Genomic DNA, 22900 nt, shown 5'->3' with positions numbered 1-22900 from the left:
GGTGAATGCGGGGATCTGTGCTACTGCCTATCAGTGGCTGAACCATGGCTTTGGTTGTATGTCACCTGTGACATTGGTGTACTCATTTTTTACATAGCTGGAGCATATTCCAGGTTTACCAAATGTAATGGCATGAATTGTAGTACATACATACACAGAGCAAGTGAAGGCACATGGCCTGCTTGCTGATTAGGTATTACGTGGGTTTAATATCCCAGGAACAGCACAATGTAGTGTTGTACAAAAATAGACTACTAATAAGTATTTCACTCTTCCCACGTGTACTGGGGTGGCGATTATTTTTGAAAGTGCACCTGACATTTGCACAGTGGTATTTGAGGCATACAGTGGTGCTGAAGGGAAGAACATAAACGGTACTATTTGTTAGGTCGTTGCCATTTGTTTTAAAGTAAAGTGCTGTCAGCCATGACTGGAGCGGAAGGATAATGAATATTCCTCTATTTGCAGCTATATGCCAGCCAGGATGCAAACATGGTGAATGTATTGGGCCAAACAAGTGTAAGTGCCACGCAGGATATACTGGAAAAACCTGCAACCAAGGTAAGAAAGTGAAGTCTGAGAAACAGAATTTCTTCTTGAAATCAGCAAAGTATTGTTAATCCCTCTCCCCTCAAATGCTATGTGTGTTGCCTGTGTTTAGAGGGTAATGAACTCATATACCAGGTCTGTTACTGCTGTAGCTATTCTGATGTTGGGACTGACATTTGTAGAGAGAATGACAACTGCAGTGGGATAACACAGGGGAAAAATTGCTTTCATTCCAATGAAATCAATGAGATTCATGTAAAGTATGTATTTACATGCTCTCCTGAATCTGAGTCAAATTATTTAAATCTTGTGGTCAGGATTGCTATTTCATAAAGTCAAAATTTGCAGGTTTGGATAGTGAAATAAAATCTGTTTAATTAAAAAAGATATTCATTCATGCATTCTCCTTTTTGTGTTTCTAATCCTGAACTACCTAGGTAGCAATACACTGTAGTGCATACTTAAAAGTTGGAAACATGAAGTGTTCTCCTACTGAATTCTCAATATAGTTTCACTTTGGTTTTTTTTGTGAAAAATTATGTCCAAACCGTGTAAAGGTATGATCATAGAGTATAAACAGAATTGTAATTAGCTTAGAATTCAGTTCACATACAAAGGTATCTCAATAAGACTGTTATCTTTTCCAGTTTCTTGGCCTACAGAAAATGTTCAAATGTTTTCTGAGAGTGCTGAGGAAGTACGGTAGAAGACTGTGACATTTAGAACTAGGTTGTTCAAAAATGTACCCTGATGTTTGCTAACGTTCTTTTGACATGTTGGTTTTAGAGTGGATTATTTTCTTTTAAAATAGACACACATTTATTCTCATATTTACTAATCACTCCCAAACTGATATGGAAATTAATGTTATATTTTTCAGTTTTGTTTAAGTTTCGTTTATTTTGTCATCTCTCAAATTATCCTCTCTCCTTTTTCCTTTACTCTGGACCGACATTTTAAAGGATGGGTTGTTACAATTTTATTATTCGACACCTGTTTTGATCAATCAAGAACTTTTTTAAAAAACAGTACAGTGAACTAACAGTTGTTACATGCATACGTAAGAGTTTTTATATGTACTAATAACTTTAACAATATCAAAAGAATGCTGTGCAAATTGCTGGAGGCTTCAGTCCTGAACTCAACTATTCACTTTTTACTCAATCCTAAGGAAGGAAAAAAAAGTGGTGATAGATGATTAAAGGAAGCCTTTTCGACAGTGTTGATCAATATTCTTGCATGGTATTGGTGGCAAAGTTGCCCTGGCAGATGTGCGTGAGGTTTCTGAGATGCCTGCTCACTGTGGTGTCCCAAGTGTACCCCAGTTTAGGTGACTACAGCCTATAGCTGTTCTTATTATATGGTGGGACCCTTGAGCTGTTCCTGGGGTCAGGCTATGCATTATTCCCATGCTGATTTCATGCTAGGATGGGACCTGAAAGTGCATAGTGGATGCAGAGCCTGCTTTTTCTGGGAGGAGATTCACATTGCACGGGATAAATGTGACCTATTATTATACCCTAATATAGCACCTGTCCTGTTCAGTCTGTGGGCCATCTTTCTCGTTGCTGTTCTAGAATAATAATTAGTAGTAACAGAAGGTATGGTGTTGGCAGAAGAAACGGTGGAGTTGGCCTGCAGAGATGGAAGTCTTGCTAGGATGTATGATGATGCCTGGATGCTTGTTCTTTTCCAGTGGCACTGCAGCTTCTGTGGCAATTTAGACCTCTCTTTAGATTACTCAGAAGTTAGGATTAGCTGTTACTTCTTTTATATGCTGCTATCATCAGCAATTAAATTGCAGTGATTTAGCAAAAGAGCTAACCATATGCTTTTGCCACAGCATTCAAATCTCCTGAGTGGATTTAGCGTTTCCCTTCTAGCTTTTTGATCCCAGGTTTACATCTGTAACCAGTTAAGAAAAAACTGAGCAACTTGAAAGAAAATAACCTGTGCCAGCTCTCTAATTTATAGTGATAATAATGGAACTAATACTTCTTTCCAAATGTGTTCATCAGAAAATTGATACAGGCTCTTCAGTAAGATCTGTGTTCACAGACAAATACAAATAGTTGAAAACTTGTGATTTTTGCTAGCAATCTAAAGCATATGCAGGCTAACTGTGCTTATCTGGACAAGATTGTCTTTATGCAAAGACTGTTATGCTGCTCTTCTGTAATTTAGTATCTCTTACCCTGTTTGTTCCAGGAACATGATGCAAAGTTGCAAAGTTTGCTATTTTCTCTTTCTGTAATGCAATTCTTGTCAGCACTTGATATCAATCTTTTTTTTTTTTTTTTTTTTTAAATGATGAAGTAATGCATATTACAAAGATCTGGTAATTTCATTTTTATTATGCCTTCTTCCCATACTGTGAAGATGAGCAGCCATATGCAAGTCTACCTGGTCAGAGCAGTGAAGCACTTCTGTTCCACCCCCTGGATCATCGTGCGAGAAATATAGCATCAAGGGGTGAGATGGTCCTGTATTTCAGGTGGCGTGCTCCTTCTACCTGCACGGCTTGAAACAGTAATACAATTTCTTGCAAAGGGTATGGAGGCTACTAGACCGATGGCTGTGATGCAAAAGCTGAACCTGCAGTGTCATTAGCATGCAAGCACATAATTGATTGTATTTCCTTGATGCTGTGTGCCTTTAGTCTGAAAAGGCTTGACTCTCCACCATACTCACGGTTGTAAGTTGCTTTTGTTTCTTTCCTCTGCTTTTCTTTCAGGTCCTGCACTTTATTTGTTTCTGAGTTCCTTTGTAAAGTGAGAGCAATGGAAACTGTGTATCAGGTTAGATAAAGACAAAACTGTGATTTACACAAAGCTGAAAGTTGAAGAAAACGAGGGTTGTTAACTTCTGCATTTGGCAACTGTTGATTAATCAGACTAAGAGATGCGAAGGAAACTCTCTTAGGGTGATACAAATCTCTGGTCATAAGCCTGACATGGCGGTGAGATGATAGTTGCTGGAAATGAAAGCTGATCTACTGTTTATAGTATGGTGTTAACAATTTAATTTTTTACTTGGTTTCTGGTCCCTGGCCTTCTATTTTCAAAGTCTGAGTAAATTTGGTATGGAATATTTGACCTTTGTGTTGCTCGATCCAAGATAGCTAATGGGCAGAAAAACGCAGAAAAGGTCTGAGTGCTGGAATCTTCTGCAGAAGCTAATTAAAGAAAATAGCAGAGCGTATTGCATCTTCGTAGGAATAAGTGCCCCATTGTTAAGTGTGCACTGAAATCAATCAGTATCCAAGATCATGTGTGGTACCACACAGTAGTCAGAGCAGTCACATCTGCATTTCCCAGCATAGCATTCTTGTCTTTTCTTCGCATTCACGTTTTCATTTAATTTCTTTAAAAATAAAATACTTGTGCTCAGCAGGTTGCACTTGTGTTATAGACCTGCTTTCCATACTGCCCAGAACTGCCACTCCGCTTTTATGTACGCTGCTGTCTTACATTATTTTGAATTAAAGAATGTTGGTTTTGCATGACTGTACAGTTGTAGGCAACATGGGAATCTAAGTGGCTGAACAATGAAATTCTCAAGTGCGGGACACAGTGAGAGGACATTTCCACAAAGGAATCAAAGGGATTTGTTAAACTTTTTAACAGTGTTGGGCTCTATATTTAAAATTCCAGTGCGAGATAAGTGACTAAAAGAAATGATGATATTTTATTAAAATTAAAAACTATTTAAAACCATTATTTTTATTACCCTTGAGTTTATACATTTTAGCTTGCCTTTTTTTTTTTTTTTTTAAGAGGAAAATTCAGCTATTTTCTTACTTCCTCTTTTGATGCATAGAATTTACACTGAGTTGTCTTTGTAGCTGTTGCTGGAAATACACAGTTGATAAGTAACCAGCATTTGTTGAAGAGGTTATGTTGCTATGGCTGATTTTTTTGACTGCTAACGTTAGCCTGAACCTGTTCTTGAAAACATAGACCTTACGTAAGGAACAAGAAACAAGAAACACACACACAGAGTGTATAAATAGCAGGGCTGTTTCGGTGCTCCTGCAGTCCATGTGCAATGCATCCGGACTCCTCTCAGGGAAGCTCGCTGTTACAGATTATGGGTGCATGGAGGTGGATCAAGAGAGCTGACAGCATATTCATCCAGGCCTTTGTGCAGAACCAGTGGGACCTGACAGTAATCGTACAACGTGCCTCCTAGCAGACTGAAGGGTGCTTGTCATGCAGTTTCCAAGTATGTGCCTGTCTGCGTTGGTGAAAAGAAGAAAAGTTGCATTTTAGGGAAAATAAGATGGGCTGAGCAGTATGCTCTAACACATCTAACCTGTTTGCAGGCTGACTTCTCTCTTAAGCAGCCACACCACTGCCAGTACGTGTTTTCCTAAACAGTAGCATTCATTTTGACTCCACAAAGTTAAAAACATCTTTCTCTCAATAGCTAATTTAAAAGTCAAAGATGAAAACCTGTGACACATGAAATTTAGGTTCAAGTGGAGTTGTGCTAACAGCCTGTTTCTTCTGCCTTGTGACCTTAGCTTTCTGTTATGTCAGCCAAGGTTAAAAAATTTGAACTTTTTCAAGGCACAGCCATTTTACTTTCAACATGCTTTTTAAGATGTGAATCAAAAGCTGATGTTGACAGCATTTGTTCACAGGCAGAAATAGAATGCAGTGAAGACAGTAGAAATAATTTGGTCAAAATTCCATAAACGAAAAGCCTGTGATGTGATATCCTAATATAGTTGATTGCATCTACTTTTTAAGATCAGGTTATTCTCAGTATATGTTACTAATAGCTGTCTATTTGTCAATACCAGAGCTTTCATTTCTGTACTAAGAATATTTTGTACCAAATGGTGGTGTAGTATTCAGAGTCCTATAGAAAGATCCAATTATTTAAGGCTCATAATGTAATCTATACTTTATGCAAGACGGTAAACTGAGAACAGTCATAAATTCTTATCGTTTTCAACTTCGGATCTGTGCTTGTAGCTCTGAAAATAAATGCAAGATAGTTCTTAAGGGTAAAGTCTTTGGGAGTACCTGAATTGAGGAGCTGAAGTGCAGTGGGATGTAAGCACTATAAGTTAACACAGGCACAGTTAAAATCCTGCCCTGTCAGCTTAATTGCAGCATTACCTTTCCTCATTTGGTTCCTACTTCTAATTAAGTATTTTATACTTAGCTCTGTCATGAATTTATTATGTACAGTGATGCTTTTTGTACAAAAGAGGAAGAATACAGATAGACTTACAGAACTTCTCTTACTTCAAAACTATTGTTGTCCATGATTCTCAGAATAGTCAATAGTGTGGGCTCTGTAGGGATACTTTTATGAATTGATGTAGAATTCTAACAGATTTGTTAAATTTAACAATGACTTCTTTAACAGATGTGTTGCATATGTAATAAATATGTTAATACAGCTATAATGTCTATCAGGAGCTGCCTAATTGTAGTAAATTTTACAGAAAAAATTTAAAAAGCAGCTTTTTGTGCAGCCCAGAGAATTTTGCTTTCCAAAATGTGGCCTTTCACCTAATTATTATTGAGCATTTTTATATAAAGTTTTTTTTACACAAAGATTTTCACAATGAAAACTTGCCCTTCCCCTCTAGTGTGATCAGCTTTTCCATCTGACCAGTGCAGGTACTCTATAAATAGTCACAACTCTTAGCTGAAGATCCCACTTTCACGGTAGAAAATGTCCATCTCTTCTGCAGCTGTTTCTCTCAAACCCAGCAGGTACACTCTTGTCATTGTGGCATTGGTGCCTGCTGGGGGAAGTGTGTTCTCCTCGCAACTCCAGAAATGTTTTCAGGCTCCCAAAGAGTGAGAGTTGAAAAGGGATGCTCTTTCTGCAACATGTGATCTGTAGGAAGACTTGAGGAGATGGTCATTGCTCCTTGTTTGTCAGGCACAGGTCCAGCCCTTACTTCGGCAACTTTTCCTCGCTGAAGTCCTGCCTACACTCACCTGGTCTTCCTTGCCACTCTAGGAGAAAACGTTTTCCTTCAGGCTTCCTATAAACATCTTATTCAGCTTTCTGCAGGAAGAAAGGGAAAATTATGACCCTTACCACTACCCTCTTGCAGCAGAGGGGAAGTATTCTTATCCTTCACCTTGCTGCTCTTCCATATCCATCAGTTAGGGGAAAGGTTGTGGAGAGGGACAAATACCTGTCTGCATGACGCTTGCTCTTCCTTGACCCCATGAAGATGAAAACAAAGTAGGTCAGAAGACAACGGGTGTGATGATACACATAAACGCTGTCCAGAATTACTGACTTCATTTTAACCAGAGATATATTTGTCTTTCTGCTTTAACGTCGTAACTCTAAGCCTTTACATCTAGTCCATAGAAAGCATGCGTCTCCTTCTCGGCTGGCTTTTTATAAAGTGGCTACTGTGTTTGTGTGTCTGGCACATGGTAGATGCCCCAAGGCTTTCCTTTCTGCTACATGAATTAGGGATTGATTTTTGATCAGAATGTGCTTAGTAGTGGAGATGGCTCTTTAAAAAGTTCCTGGAAATAACGGAATCTCCTACTGTAGCAAGACCTCTGGGCAGGATTGTGCAATATTAGAGGTGAGCGTTGGCAACTCAGTTGTTTAAGTACTTGTTGGCTGGATTTGTGAATAGATTTATTATTTTTACCTTTTTTGCATCTTTACTCATCAGCACACAGATAACTAAGTAACAGACTATTCTGGTTTACCCAGATAAAACCAACACACATTCTTGGAATGGAATTCTGAAGGAAATGCTTACTTAATCTTTACTGCCTGTTAGAACTCTTGTCTACTAATATGAAAATTGTAGGCTGAATATATTCAGTTTAAGTCATGAATTCTGTATTAAGTTGTAAATCTGAAATAGTAACCTTCATGGATAGTCCTTGACAAATATCACTGATGTCAGATACTTTTTTTCCAGTCTGTTCTAGATGGTGAGGAGTACATTTTTTCTGTGAGATTTAGTGTAGGTTGGCCTCAGCTTTCCTACCTTCCTGTGTGACTAATTTTGAGGCATGTTAGTGAACCACTGAATTGCTATCAGAATCACTGATAGCGATTGCAGCTGTGACATTTGCTTTCTCCTTCATCCTCCTATCCCAGAGTTGTGGCTGGTCCTGGACATGGCATCAACGTGAACAGTGGCAAGATGTGGGCAGCCTGAGCTTGTGCATTCCCTAATGAAACTTCTGTTGGCACTTAATCTAATGCTAATACTATCACTTCTGAAAGGATATCTGAAGCAGAAGAAAATATGCCACTTGGCAGGAGGGGTGAACAGCGCTTCATGCGGGATGTTCTGGACACTTGCTCTCAGCTGGACTGCATATAAAAAGCTAATCATTGTCTTTTTCCTTCTTTTTCCAGGAACTTGAACTAGTAGGTTTTTCACAAGTACTTTGTATGTTTTCTTTCCCCACCCCCTTCCCTTGTACCTTTCATTGCAGATCTAAATGAATGTGGACTAAAGCCACGGCCGTGCAAACACCGGTGTATGAATACCTACGGCAGCTACAAGTGCTACTGTCTGAACGGCTACATGCTTATGCCAGATGGAACGTGCTCAAGTACGGCAAGGCTTGTTGCTTTCTGTTTTCAGAGTCCTCAAGATCCCTGCTTGGGTTTCTCTGGGAAACTTGTATGAAATGAAGATGAGTCCCAAAGTAAAATATTAATCGTGCTGGAAATGAGGCAGTTGCACAAGATGAGCTGCTTTTTTCTAATGAAATTAGTCTGAACAAAACAAGAGCAAATATTTTGATTTTATTAGTTTTATTACAAGCTTCCCCAGAAGCATTCTTCAGTGCTGTAAATCACTGTTAATTGGCCTTCAAGGACAAGTCTTGCAGTTTTCATTGCAGCAAGACACCTGCAGCTCTGTTGTATTATGTCCTTATGAATGTAAAATCATTAAAGCTGCAGATGTTGGTTGTTTGACTGGTATAAAATTGTACTGTCATCTTTCTGGAGATCAGGTTCCTACTTGCTCCCATAAAAGAGGATATTTTGAGTGTCTGGACAGAGAGAAGGGGAGAGAAATTACCTTTAATTAAAGATGCTTCTATTTTAAAATGTCAGTACTGTCCAGGAGGCTTTATAGTACATACTGGGGTTTATATTTCTTATGGGGGCTGCATTCCATGACACAATTTGCTACAGTCGTGGTGGTGGTTTTGTTTTTTGTTTTTTGTTTGTTTTTTTTTTTTTTTTCTGCCTTAGAGATGCAGTTTGTGGAAAGAAAAAAAAATTACTGCGTGTGCATTTGCTCTTTAAAGCCTGGATGGATACCTGTCAAATTCAACAAGCATTTTTCCACTTCTGTCATAATTATATGATGTCTTAATTCTCCAGAGTTTTTAGTCATTCTCTGGTACTGACCAGATCCTTATCTAATCTGTTCAATTATTTTTCCCTAGATGCCCTGTCTTGCTCAATGGCAAACTGTCAGTATGGCTGTGATATACTGAAAGGGGAAGTACGCTGCCACTGCCCTTCTCCAGGACTGCAGCTAGGGCCTGATGGCAGGACTTGTATAGGTAGGTGATCAAATGTAGATTTTTTTTTTTTCTTCTCTAAAATGCTTCTTCCACTGAATGCAGTTCAAGCGAGTTTATCAGCTGTATTTAGCATGTGTCATCCGTGCAGTTTAAAGGCATTATGAGTAAGAACTGGAATAGGCATGTTGCTCAGATGCTCTCAAGTAGTCTGTGTCAGAGATCGCCAGTGTTTTCCTCCAGTCCTGCAAGTTTCATTGACTGCTTAAAACTCGTACAGGCTGCTGGGCATCCAAGCCCTCAGCCCTTACCACTCCCCTTACTGGGGCGTTTTATCTGATTGATAACAGAGACTCCAAAATACCTGTCTGTATACAAAAAGGAATGGGGAGATCAGCTCTGCCTCATACCCCGCCAGAGTGGTGCCTAGGCTCAGGGAGTAGAGGGGTAATTAATGAAAATCATTGAGATTATACTAGGACAAGGTAAAGATCTGTGCATGCTCCCAATATGGATGGGGTTGAAGCTACTGTCTGTCTTCCATACTGTGAAAACTCCAGGTTAAAATAAACTCAGGAATTCAGACTGTATAAATGTGAAGTGTTTTGTTCCCACATTCATGAACATGGAAAATATGCTTATGGTGAATCAGCCTGTATTGTGCCACAGTCTACTATGGTCTGAAGATCAGTGTGATGCATGATTTCATTAGTCATTAACTATACATCCTGGGTGGATATGATGCTCCAGTGATTTTATTATTTATGTCCTATGCAGCGCTACAGTTCTGTAACCAGTAACAACACTTGCACTGAAAGAATGAAAGAGAATGTGGATGCCCTAATCATCCATTTGGGTGTCAAGGCGGTCCACAGGGGTGGTTGACTCATGCTGACCAAGAATTTGTTGTCAGAGCAAGGGATGTATTCTGGATCTTCTGATGTGAGGAGCAGGCTCAGCTCTAAGTCGGAGGCTTTCTGAAGTGCATGACTGGCACATTTATGTATGCAAAAGAATGGGTAGAACAGTATTAAAAAAACCCACCATTGTGATGTGCTGAAGAGATTGAATTGTGACTAATCACGCTGTGGACTTTATGGCAGACAGAGATCTTTGGAAGAGAGTTGTGCCATGGCATAGCAAGCTGAGTAGTATTAAGTATAAATTCAAGGAAGTTATACCAAGTACAGAAATTTGCTAGAAAAAGACTTGCAAGATTCTCCTAGTGTGTATTTTTAGATTAAGGCAAACTTCATACTTTAAAATAAGCAAAGTGCACTTTTAATGCTGAAGATCAGCACTCAAAGCAGTTATATGAAATTCTTTCAGTTCTTCAGTGTAGTTTTCAAAAAAACACTTTATTTACCAGAAATATGAAGAACTGTACCCACATTTCAGTTAAGTATTCATCCTTCAGATTGATCTCATAACCTGTTTTTAAAATTTTCCACGAAAATTTCAGAGCAGTCTTCTACAATACAGAGAAAGTAGTCACAGCAAGAGATGTCTGTCCTTCATGAGTCATAACATGATCTACTCCCCTTTTTTGGTAAGAATTGATTGTGACATGCACCCTTTTTGTATTGTTTCTCTATCTAGTTTGAGTTGTACTAAAACCAGTGAATACCTCCAAGAATTGAAACGATCTGGGGCTAAGATTGTGCCTTTTCCTCATGTGTACAAGCCCATCACTGCTGGGGAGACTGTCAGCTCCAGTGAGGGTCTGGGTATTGCTGCCTTACAAACAGAAGTGTAAATGATGGTAAAAAAATTCAAGCATGCATTGGCTGCAGCTCATGAAATCCCTGTTTGAGGAGAGTTTGAAAGACATCTGGGAATGTAATGCTTATTTTTAGCACAGGTGGAAATTCCTCTAGGCATTATTCTATTCTTGGTTTAACCCATGTTTATCATTCTTTTGTTAAAATACTCCTTCCAGACAATCAGTAAAGAGCCACCAAATAATTGGGCTATGAAGGTAAATCATATAAACTAAATAACAATGAATTGGAAAATAATTCACCAGAGTATTCAGTGAAAATATGGATTAATTGACTAATTGATTAATTAATCTTGAATCAATAAATCAATCAGTGCTGCCAGATTTTTTGGTTGGGATATTCATTTAATGAAGTTAGCAGTATACACATTTCAGCTTCAGAAGGTCTGAAATTATTTGAGGACTGAAAATAATTATTTTCACTGTAAAATAATTTTTCTTTAGCTGTTCTGGTTGTGTATAGAAACTTGAAAATCTGGCCTTGTAATCTTAAAAATCATAGTAATTTTAAATCAGTCTCACGGGTGTTTAGTGCCTGAGTTGGTAATGTGGTCCCACTTCAAGCAGGGTTGAAGCACGGCTTTGTAATTCTGCTGCTCTGTTGAACGCTGACCGCCGCACGCGTTGGGTGCTGTCTGTGTTACGGGCCTTGAGCAGCTCCCTGGCGCTCGGTCTGGGCACACACTCGTGGCAGAGCAGGCTGAGGGGAGAATAGAGATCTTCCCCTTGCGCCCTGGTTTCCATAGGAAGCAGGCATGAGCTGCAGCATGTTGCAGCAGGGAAAGGGAAACAGCCTTTACACCCTTTGGGCCAGGGTGTAAATTGGCATGGGTCCGTGGCCTTGGAAGAAGCCACAGGGGCTGTACTGTTTGAGAACTGCAGCAAACTGATCGTAAAAACTTGCGTAACAGCTTCTGGCTAATGACTGGAATGTGGTTTTCCCACCAGTAACAAGAATTCGCCCACCTCGCATATTAAATGCAAGTAGTAGGCTGTTACTTTTTTCCATTGTTTTTCTGTCAGTTTTCAACAGTGAATTGATTAGCAGTTCAGTCCTCTATCTTTAGGATGGATAACTGCCTAGAAAATTAAGCAATACCACTACAGTGCTCTCATCATCTAACGCTTTTTGCCTTATGGAAATTTGCAAAAGCATGAATATGTACAGAGGGAAAGGCAGGACAGTCCGCATTAGGTTTTAAAGGGCATAATCCATGCCATGATGAGGTATATTCAGTGGCTTATCTTTTTCTTACTGAATTGCTTTTTGAAGTTGTGGTTTAAAGATAAAAACAGCAACAAACTCATAGTAATCAAGAGTCTGAAATTTACAGCATTGAAATAATATTTTATAATAAAGGACAGAAAATTGTAGCTTGTAAGTCAAACAACGGAAAGGAACATGGTAGAATTTATACAGCTGTTAATAAGGCACTCACAGCCTAAAGCTTTAATAATAGATTCAGCCGAGAGGCAGATTGATAGGGAGGTTCAGGCATGTGGAGAGGTGCTCAGTATTGGCCTCGTTTGCTTTCTCGTTCAGGCCTTTACCGTGGCATTGCAGAAGTGCTCCCGGCTGAGAGTAAAGGAGAGCTGCTATGTCAGAGAAGTCTGATGGGCCAGGAGTGTGGGAGCTCGGGGCTTGAATCCTTGCTGTCCTCAGTAATTCTTCATGCAGAGTGGGCAGTGCCAGCATGAGCTACTGGGACAGACCATCTAGCCAGTAGTTTATGGCTTCAGGTCACTTCTTTTGGCTGTGGGAAACACAGTTTGGAGAATTTGAAGCTACATCTCCCCTGCCTCCGGTAGCTGCCCTAACTAACTGGCAGTGTTGTGGCAGCATTTTTCCTGTGCTGTGCAAGAAACTCAGGTTTCTCTCTGCCTTGTTCAGGCCTCTTTCACAAGCAGCAGGGCATCAATCACTCAGCTTTGTTTTGTACTCTTGACACCTGCAGCTGAAGCACTCCTTTCGGGAAAAGAATTGCGTGGAGAGCAAAATCTTGCTTTCCTGATAGAGCTGCAGAGCAAAGGCTTGAACCGTGCTCTGTAGCTAACCAACGAACATCAGGAGCGGCATGCCTCAGAGGCAGCCGTGCGTGGCAGGCCTCTACCTCCGTGAAGAACTAGGGTTCAAGCTCTCAGCAGGCTTCGCTTCAGTTTCCAAGGGCTACAAAGTGAGTAGTAGCACAGGCACCTTTTGTGTGTCAGCCTGACCTCATCTGACAGTTTCCCACTCGGCGAAAGCAGCGCTGGGTTAGCATCGGCTGCTCCCTGGGCCGCTGCCTGGCTTGTTAGTCAGCATGAAGAACAGCATCTTCTGGGAGATGAGGAGCATCTGACATCTACTGAGCATCACCCGTGTCTTCCCACTCCTCTGGCCTTGGCCTGGACGTTGCTTGCAGAAGCACTGTTTCAGGTCCTGCTGGGAGCCCGTGGCAGGGCAAATGAGAGCCATGTATCTCAGAACCTCAGAGGTATTTTAAGGTCACTTAGGTAACCAACCTCTGTGAAAGACAGGTCAGCTACAGCGCAGGCACTGCAGGGTAAGAGATTGCAAAGAGCAGGTACTCAAAAAGCATTTGGCCTGTGTTAACTAACTGTTAGGAGACCCAGAAATACTGCACCCCTGCCATTAGCTTGAACTCTCTTCATTTAGAGGAAATCCTGAACAGATGAAGATTTCCTGATAAGTTCAATGGGCAGGGACGCCTGAGATTTTAAGAAAACAAACCACTTTCTACTGCAAGGTGATGTACGTTGAATATGCGTGTATGACCTGTGCTACAAAAACAGTATTTCAGGCACGTTTCAGAAAAAGAATTACTGGGGTAGTTTTTATTATTATTCCTTGTCTGTAAATCCGGGTGCTGTCTTTATAACCAGGCAGGGCTTAGTGGAACAAAAGTAAGTTCTACAAATAACATGAAACAGCTTTTCTTCAGACAAATACCATTACAGTTTTAAGGATGAGCGTTTTGGGGCCTTGAAGCTGTCATGCGTTCTGTGGGGAATTAGAGAGTGCCTCCTCTCCAGAGGGGAAGGTACCAGGATGGCAAGAGCATGGAGCAAGCATTCCAAATTCAATAGCAATGCCTACTATGCCAGTGCCTCTCTTGTCACTCACAGTATTTGTAAAGGCTTCTGGCACAGGAAGCATAAAAAACTTGGGGGTGTGACCAAGAGCTGAACTCAGATGTCACAGCCAGAAGTGCTCGGGTGTTACTGCTGGCTGACCAGCTTGTAGCCAAAATGACCTTATAAAAAATACTTTGGCTAGTCTTCTTTAGTGTTTCATTATGTGAAGCCAGTTGAATTTAGATAGTATAGATTGTATTTTAACTGCTATTAAGAATAATATAGTTCCTTTGTTTTCACAGATATTGATGAGTGTGCTACTGGGAGAGTTATCTGTCCACGATTTAGGCACTGCGTCAATACTTTTGGAAGCTACATTTGCAGGTGTCATAAAGGCTTTGATCTAATGTACATCGGAGGCAAATACCAATGCCATGGTAATAACAACTTATTTCTTCTGTGTATGTAATACAGCTGCATGTTCTAAACTGAAATTAGTGGTTTAAAGAGGAATGTTTGCGTATTATGGCTGAAATGTTGAAGCAGCTTGCTTTAGGTTGCACTACATCTGTATTTTAGGACAGAGTGGATTATAGAAATAGACTGTGAAAAAGAAAGCATATATTTGGCCCCTATTGTAGCTAGTTCTCCTGTGGAAGCCAGTGGGAGAGCAGAGGTGATGACCCCAGGAATTCCTTTCCAAAGCCTTTGTCCCCACAGGTTTCACTGTGCACAGGCAGTTGTAGGTTTGGAGCAGCATATGAGTTTAGGCTATGTCTGAGCTGCAATGCAGGTGTGCTCTGTAGCGTGTCCCAAGATCCAAGATAAGAAAACATGGCTAGAGCACACCCCAGCTCTGTCTAACCCAGTTTGCCCAGCTTTCCTTCCCCTGAAGACAGGTAGGGAAAAGGCAGGGCTTGGAAAATAGCCTGTCTTTGTCTGGACATGAGACTGGAATGCAGCTGGTGTATGCCCTTCAACAATGATGTTCCCAGGTCCCACTGGCTTAGTTTCCCAGGGCCTCAACTGGTTATGATCCTTTCACTGAAAAAAAGGAACAGGTGGAGGTAATGAGCATTGCTTTATGTTTGTTTAAGTATATTTTTTTGGAGAGAAATCTCTATGCAGAGCGCTGGAATTTGGAGATTTTTGCTTGCATCACTAATAACAAACACGGAAATGCTCTATGTTTGAAGCAGTGTCTAATTAATGTAGAAACATCTGTTCAGATGTATAACAGAGGAGGCATTTTATGAAAAAACAGTTTAATACCTGCATGATTAAGAACATGCACATTCTTACACTCAGTTTTTTCGTTTCTTGTTATGTCACCTTAAGAAGTTTTTATTAAAATTGTGATTTTCATGATCTGAACTGCAATCTACCCACAGCACATCACTGAAGCTGATGCTAAGGTATAAGCTGAGCAATAACAGTGTTACACAATAGTCCCTTTTACCCTGATGTTTGTATCACCACGTTCATTTGTGACTGTCTATCTTCCTTTTCCCACTGGCAATTCAGCTTTATTACATTTTTCAAAATGAATGATATTTTCCTAATGACTATGCTACTGTTTGTGGTTTTGCAGGTATAAGCAGAAAGTCAAGTTTCTTTGATGTAAATGATTTTTGTTAATGTAACTTTCTGTTGCAGATGTAGATGAATGTTCCCTTGGCCACCATCAGTGTGGTAGTTTTTCACGATGTTACAATACACCAGGATCCTACAAATGCAAGTGTAAAGAAGGATACAGAGACAATGGAACAAACTGCATACGTATGTAATGCTCCTTTTAAAAAAGGAATTTTGAAAGTGTCCCATGTTGTAAATTTTGAGATACAGCACTATCAGGCTCAGTTTCTCTTAACTATTTTTAATACTTATTAAGGGGCCAGGGAATGTAGTCAGAGTTTTCTCAGTCTTAGCATGCCTTGGTAAAAATATCTTTAATCGAGACATTTTCATAATTAGAAAGAAATTCACCTCTCCCTATTCACAGCTTGATTCTCGAGATTGCTGCAGGATGAGAACAACTGAGTAAGCAGGGTAGGTCTGGTCAAGTGGTACATATTACTCACACCCTGTTATTATGCACACTCTGCCACTGGCCCATTTCAGCAGCTCACCCCATCCACTCCCCACTGCTCCCCAGATGTGAGCGCAGCTGGGAGGGAGGATTTCTCTGGAAGAATTCCCTGTGGGAGAATTACCTTCCTCACCTTTCTCTTGGGAACAGCAGCAGCTGTCCCCCTTGGTCCAGAATAGGCCATTGGAGCTCCCCTACATTTGACATCCCTCAGGACTGTGCAGCTCTGTGACATCTGCTGAGTCTTCTCAAGGACCCTGTGTTCATACGTGGGCTCTGGGCTTTGGTGACTCGCTGATCTCTTTAAAGAGCAGTACCATTGCAGACTCGTTTCCTTTGGCTGTAGCTGCCAGGGTAATGTGATCTGGCTAAGGTGATCTTTCACAACCTGAGTGCTTGCAATTATATGTGGACACACTTCACGTGTGTTTCTGGGACATAGTCCCAAGGCACATTATATATTTTAGTATCCCATAATGTAAAAACCGCAGGGTATTCGAAAGCACAGTAACAAACAGGTGGCCAGAGAGAAAGCTTTTTTACCTGCTGTCATCAAACAATACATTGTTTAACCAATGGTAGTTCTTAATTTTAACTGTGTGTTTTACTTGAAACACTCAAACACAAAGTACATGACTAGAGTTCTTACTGGGGCTTTTAAGATCTCCAGTGAGATATAAAAGGCTTATTAACAAATAGAAAATTATAAATAACAAACCGGATGTTCTTGCATTTCATGTCTGCAGAAACCCCGCCTTGTGAAACCAAGTTAAAATTTGTTGTCCTTTCTTTATGAAGTATTGGGGGAGGTGGTACTGTAGTCACTGTCACTGTGGAGTAGGTGGTGCTCAGCTCACCTTCTCCTTTTTGTGGAAGCTGAAAAAATGCCATTTACTTAATTTCCTGGTGTTGAGCAAAGGTAAGGATCTAAATGAAGGCTATTGGCTTAGGTTCAATCTCTGTAAAATGATTAATGCTTACTGACAAGGAGAAAAGTTTAGAAGTGGAGAGATCTGAAAGATCATTTCTTAAGTCAACGATATCTGCCCATCCATGACCAAAATGGTTGTAACATTGGCGTCTTACTAAACTTCCCTCTGCTCCTGAGTACAAACTTGTCCAGTGTAGAGGGCTGATGAACAGGCATCTTCCTGTCCATGCGTTTTTACTAACAGTGCTTTTGGGTAAGTTTTGCCAACTCTGCAAGAGAGTTGATGCTTGGGAGGAGGTGGGGATGGAAGTCTCTTGGCCTTCAGTCGTTCTAAATCATCTCTAAACTGCTGTAATGAGTACTGTCTGAAGGGATGTGATAATTCAGCAGTGCTGATGCTAAAGTATGTTTCTAATTAGTGGAAACATTCAGAAGAAGAGAAATGATTTCAGCAAAGGCTCTCTGCGTCATAATGAAAGGTATTGTTAAGTTTCTGGAGCAAGGGACTCAGATGTCCACTTTGGTCCCATTTTGATTCTCTTTGCAGTTATTCCTAATGTTATGATTGAACCACCTGGTCCATATCATATATTCAAGGGCAACAGCACACTTCCTAAAGGAGGCAGTGATATAACCAATGGGATTCCTGATATTGGAGGCACAAGGCAACCCCTCAGACCATCATATGTACCTGCTGTTGTTACAGAAAGGCCAGTGACCAGGCCAACGACTCATCCCACACCCGGGCCAACAACTCGTCCTACACCGGGGCCAATGACTCGTTCTACACCCAGGCTAACCACTAGGTATGTGCCAGTGACAACAAGGCCACTAACAAAGCCAGGGACAAGGCCTCCACCTCCAACACCGCCTCCACCTCCAACACCACCTCAACCAACAATGTTAAGACCTACACTGTCACCACAAAGAACTCCTCTTGTAACAACTGAAGAGCCTTCACATGTTCCCACTGAAACTACATCTTCCCAAGGAATTACAGACGACAACAGGATCCAGCTAGATCCTCAGAAACCCCGAGGAGATGTGTTCAGTAAGTAATTTTACATATCCTTTCATTTATCAGAATTGCAGATGCAGTGAGGTGAAAGTGTGCGCTGTACTGTTTAGTTTTTTTGGAACACCTTATCAATAAGAACAAATAAATGAAACTGAAAATGGCCATATAGTAAAGCTGCAAAAATAATTTATTACCTAACAAAAATGTGGGGAGGAAGTTCAGAATCAATTCAACCAAAAATTTATTTTTTTTCCTCTTCCCGAAATTATTTGTGAGCATATCATCCTATGTAAGTGCTTAACCTAATTATGGTTTCAGATTAATGTTTTGGAGAAATGAAAGACATTTTACTGAAAAGTATTGAAAATTCAGGGAGTTGAGAATCACTCATAGACAGCATATTGCCATAACTTTAAGAAAGGTAAGAAATGGGACCACGCCTGATTGCCTAAAGACTGTTATGTCACCTGTATTGTAGGAATTCAAGTAGTCTTGGATATTTATGACTAAGCAATGGGAAAATTGCGTAAAAATAACAGCGGCTAATGTTATGGACTGCATCTCTGAAAATGGATACATGAGAAGCTGAAGATAGTAAAGATTCTCATAGCGTGAACACATGTCATTTTAAGAGCTTCTCTGAGATTTGCAGCAGCATTTCTAGGCCAGCTCTAGTGCATACCACAGAAGACATTACTGGCACATGCAGAGTTACACATATCTGCCAAGAAATACTCAACACTCGATTTCATCTTTAGTTCTGCAGCTAATTTTAGAGAGGGTGTGCTGGATCAGCCCTTCTCCTTCAGCTTGACGTGCAATAAAGCTGCTGAAGCAGTGTAGTAGGAGGAGAAGTTTGCTGTCTCAGAGCAGGTGTACAAGCAACGTGGGAGATTTTTCCGGTTGCTTTGGCATCTATGTGGTAACTTCTTGGGCTGTGTTCTGTTAGGTCATTACACAGCGAAATATTTTGTTCCTTGTAAAAAAAGGTTTATTTTCCCTGTTGACATTTTATCTGTTGTAGACAGTTTGATAAGTTAAAAATGGAGACAGAAGCTGACTTAGAATTTGGGAAGAAAAATCCTGATACTACTCAGAGGAGTGTGCTTTTGGCTTTTTCAAGGTTATTTTTTAAACAATCTATATTCAGGTAAAAATATAAAAACATTTTTATGTAAAATCCTAAAAAGAAATATAGCAAAGACTCTCAGAACTAAATATAATGGGAACCAATTGTTAAAAATACAGAATTATGTGGAAATTAGAATCTAGCGTGGTGCTTCCCAGGTGTCTCATGTTGCAAGTGTTCTCTGGAATTCTAAAGCAGAGGGATGGTTTTCAGCTATTTTCATGAAGTAATAACAATCATTTGTATAAAACTTATTATTTACAGTTAGTCTTTCTGTGTTCTCCTGACAGGCTAGATTTTGAAGCTGATGCTTTCAATACGTATCCTTCAGATACAGAGGTTTGGAAAGCACAGAAGTAAAAGCATTTTCTGATTGTAAGCTTATGTTATGGTACATACAACAAACACAGGAGAAAATCACCTTTGCAGAGTGTTTATCAACTATTTATTTAGGTCAGCTGCCACCCTTTGAGGTTTGTAATATACATGTGCATTAAGCCTTCAAAGGTTACAGTGCACAGTATGGCAGGATTACAAGAGGTCAAGCACCAGCAACTGTTACTGGCCTCAGCTGATAATACAGGGACAGATGGCTTCTCAGATCAAGTCAATAGGTGCCTTTAATCCCATATTATTTCTTCTACTCGCTGCTAAAGATATACTTGATATACATATGTGTGTGATATAACTGTGTCTGAAGGCATACTCTAGGTGGTAGGAATTTGCATGGTGCTAGCAGTGTGATCCTTAACGAGGCTAGTGTCTTTTCTCCTCTCTCGTTTATCTCTTTTTCTCCCCTTTCTGCTCTTTTTTTTTCTTTTTTCTCTTCTGATCACTTGGAAAGTATCATCTAGGTAGTGGTCACTGGTGTCGCCTCCCACTTTCTCTCTGTCCAGAGGCATTTATTTAGTGAGTGCACAAAAGCATTTGTTTAGGATTTGAAACCTACAGTCGGGTGCAAAACAGTTTGGTTCCAGAAGAATGTGTTAGCTTGTCAAGGAAAGCATTGCTTGTGGAATAAGGTGTTACTTCACCTGTTGAATCCTGCTACTATAGGAGTTTGTGGGGTAGGGGAGAAGTTACGTTTCCTCATGTGGGACATCTAGAAAAGCAGGTAGAACAGTTATAGCCACATACATTGCTACAGGGGGAGGCACAGGGCATGACTCAGCCTGTCCTTGCCTGTTCTGAGCGCTGCACTTCTAAGGCCAACACAGAGGTACTCGTACATCCCCAAGTGCCATCCCAGCAGGGGCTCAGCAGCGTGGGAGCGTTCCTGCCGCGTGCCTGGGCGCTGGCTGGGCTGCAGACCCGGCTGCGTGCGTGCTCTTGGCCAGTGGCAAACGCGAGCTAAAGGGCGTTAGCTCAGCCGCCTTTCAAGTTAGCTTACAAGTGGCATTTGCCAGGTGGGTTAAGGTGCAGGTTCCTGCTGGCCAGCCCCTGCCCCGCTGCATGCCCCAGGGAGAGCAGTGCCTGACTCTCCGGGGCTGCAGCTGCTCTGCATGAGGCACTGCGCGCTCAGGACAGCAGCGCTTCCACCGAGCGTAAGCCAGGGCCTCTCGGAAAGCGTTCCTCACAGCCGAGCACAATGTTAACCACCATGATGCTAAGACAAGAATTTTAAACAGGAGCAACTAGTGGCGTTTAGCTAATCTCTGTTGTGCTGCTTATCTACCATATGGATGTGCAAAACCCTCTTCGCCACCCAAAATGTTTGTGGATTTTTCACTTGCCTCTCTACTTCCTCAGGGAAGGGGCTTTTCCAGCTACTTCCTTCAGCTTCTTTAAAACCCAGTTGCTGTTTTAATCTCACCTACATCAGCCATCTTTGCAGTGTTCCTGGGTTGTGGATATGAGTTAATTTCAGTTGGTTTATACTGAACCTCTTTAGGTTTATTTCCCCACACCATCTGCTTCTCCAGTTAAGACAGCAAAGAAACAAGTTCTCAGAAATGATCTTGCACTGTGGTCCGCATATGCCTGCCTGAAAAGAGAAGAGAAAGCCTTGCTCTTCCTGCCTTTGTTTCCCATGGGAGAATGCAGGCAGCAATTCAGTTGTCTTATAACACTCATCTTGGAAAACAGAGGAGGAAATTGATATTAGGTCCACTCAGATTATGAAATAGGACTTCAGTTTTGTAAGGTCTTTGCAAGAGTTATGGTGTCTTCTTAGGCGGCTGCTTCCTTGTGTGTCGCCAAAGGCTGTTTTGTCCTGAAGAGTCACAAAAGGTAGTGTTTTATCACAAAAAGTAGTGTTTTACAATGCAAGGATGGGCAAAACCCAGCACAGAGAGCACTGTAGCCGGCAACCACTGGCAATTCTGATCTTCTGGCCTTTAGCATCTGCTGAAGACCTCAATGTTTAAAGTTGTGTTCCTAAACTAGGTTATCTTGTGACGCAGGGACTTTTTTCTTCCCCTTTTTCCCCCTCAGGCTCTGAAGCCTTAGCCACACTTTGACAAAGCAGCGTGACAGTAAACGCAGCGTTGCTTAGCCGTCCGCATAGGTGGTTCTGCTGTTAGGCAACCCAGGGCAAAGGGGTGGCTGGTGCGCCGCGCGCCGGTGGATGTCCTAGTGCACTAGACCAAATCCTGCAAATGTAGTGGTGGTCTAGAATCGGTCCACATCAGGAGAGGAAACATGCTTGGGCAAGTGTACTTGCTTTCTGCAAGCATCTCTCAAATTTTATTTTTTCACTATTTAACCTTTTCCTGAGCTACTTTGTTATCTGACCTGCCCTCCCACACGCTGAGTAAACTTGTCCTAGGCTTTCACTTCAGAGCAGCCTTGAACGTGCTGCTCAGCTTGAAATCAGCTGAGGACCAGTGAAATTGGTCTGTTCAGTGTTTACAAAGAGCACAAATGATAATGATGCTGATAATGTTATTTAAATGCCTTTGCAGTTTTTGAAGGCTTGTTGATTTTCTTTAGATGCTTTGCCCCTTTTCTAAAAATGCCTGCAGTGACTTTGGGAAGCTGCTTTTTCAGAGAACAAAAAATGAGTATTTTTTAAAATGGAATTCCTACACTTGGCCTTTGAACCACTTAGTCAGATGCAGACAGTGGAATCTGGCACCAAGGATAATCTTGTCCTGATATGGATATGGGGGGAATGGCAATGAGGGAGGAATGCAGCGATGGCTTAATACTTAACTATTTCAGGACTGATACAAACTACAGTGAAGTACAGAGGAATCTTTTCTGGTTACTCAGATGGATAAAGTCTCTAACAAATGGAATGAATTTCTCAATAAGACTGTGTATCTCTGCTACCATTGGGATCTGGGTGATAAGCGTTAAAAGCATAAACGTGAAGACAAAGCATAATACTAGATATTAGCAGGGCAAGAAAAAAACCCCTTATCTGTATTTATTAAAAGATAGTTCAGCAGTTTTCCTTCTTAGCCCTTAGTGGAGCTGAAAAGATTGGAATTAGGAGGCTTTTCTCCTAACAGCTATTAAAATTTTGAAGATTGGATTAAAACTTGATTATTTCAGGTCCCCTTTTCAATGACAGGAAAGCCCTTAATGCAGTTGAAGCTGTTGAAAAAAGGGAAATGCTAAAAGCAAAGACTGTGGTTTTGGTTATTCATTGGTATCATTATAGTAGCATCATTTTACAGTAGCATTTAATTTGTCTTCACTGTTCTGGCACCTATTAAAATGTATTTGTCTTAATATTTAAGCAATTAAGACAGGCACTTTGTACCTATTTGTACTCTGGAGCTAAACCATAAGATCTAGGAGTCTTACAAATCACACCCTCCATCAATCTTCCAGCTAGTTTCACCCCCAGATCTGATACACGAGCTTCTGCAGACTACTCATTTT

At 40.8% G+C, this 22900-nt stretch overlaps 1 protein-coding gene across 3 annotated transcripts in view; it reads left to right on the top strand.

Moving 5' to 3' along the window:
- The window catches only part of NPNT (nephronectin), a 53341-nt gene that overhangs the window by 17902 nt on the left and 12539 nt on the right, over nucleotides 1–22900 (top strand). For 2 of the 3 annotated variants that reach the window (XM_042796982.1, XM_042796981.1), the window contains 6 exons: nucleotides 469–561; nucleotides 8001–8120; nucleotides 8970–9089; nucleotides 14205–14339; nucleotides 15559–15681; nucleotides 17470–17973. In XM_042796982.1, coding sequence (XP_042652916.1) covers nucleotides 469–561; nucleotides 8001–8120; nucleotides 8970–9089; nucleotides 14205–14339; nucleotides 15559–15681; nucleotides 17470–17973 — 1095 coding nt within the window. The remainder of the gene's footprint in view (nucleotides 1–468; nucleotides 562–8000; nucleotides 8121–8969; nucleotides 9090–14204; nucleotides 14340–15558; nucleotides 15682–17469; nucleotides 17974–22900) is intronic. The other variant, XM_042796983.1, reaches the window with a different exon arrangement.

This window comes from Tyto alba, unplaced genomic scaffold (assembly GCF_018691265.1).
Source record: "Tyto alba isolate M040663 unplaced genomic scaffold, T.alba_DEE_v4.0 Super-Scaffold_23, whole genome shotgun sequence".
NCBI lineage: Eukaryota > Metazoa > Chordata > Aves > Strigiformes > Tytonidae > Tyto > Tyto alba.
Note: the sequence above shows the minus strand (reverse complement) of the source record. Positions and strands in the feature narration are given on the sequence as shown.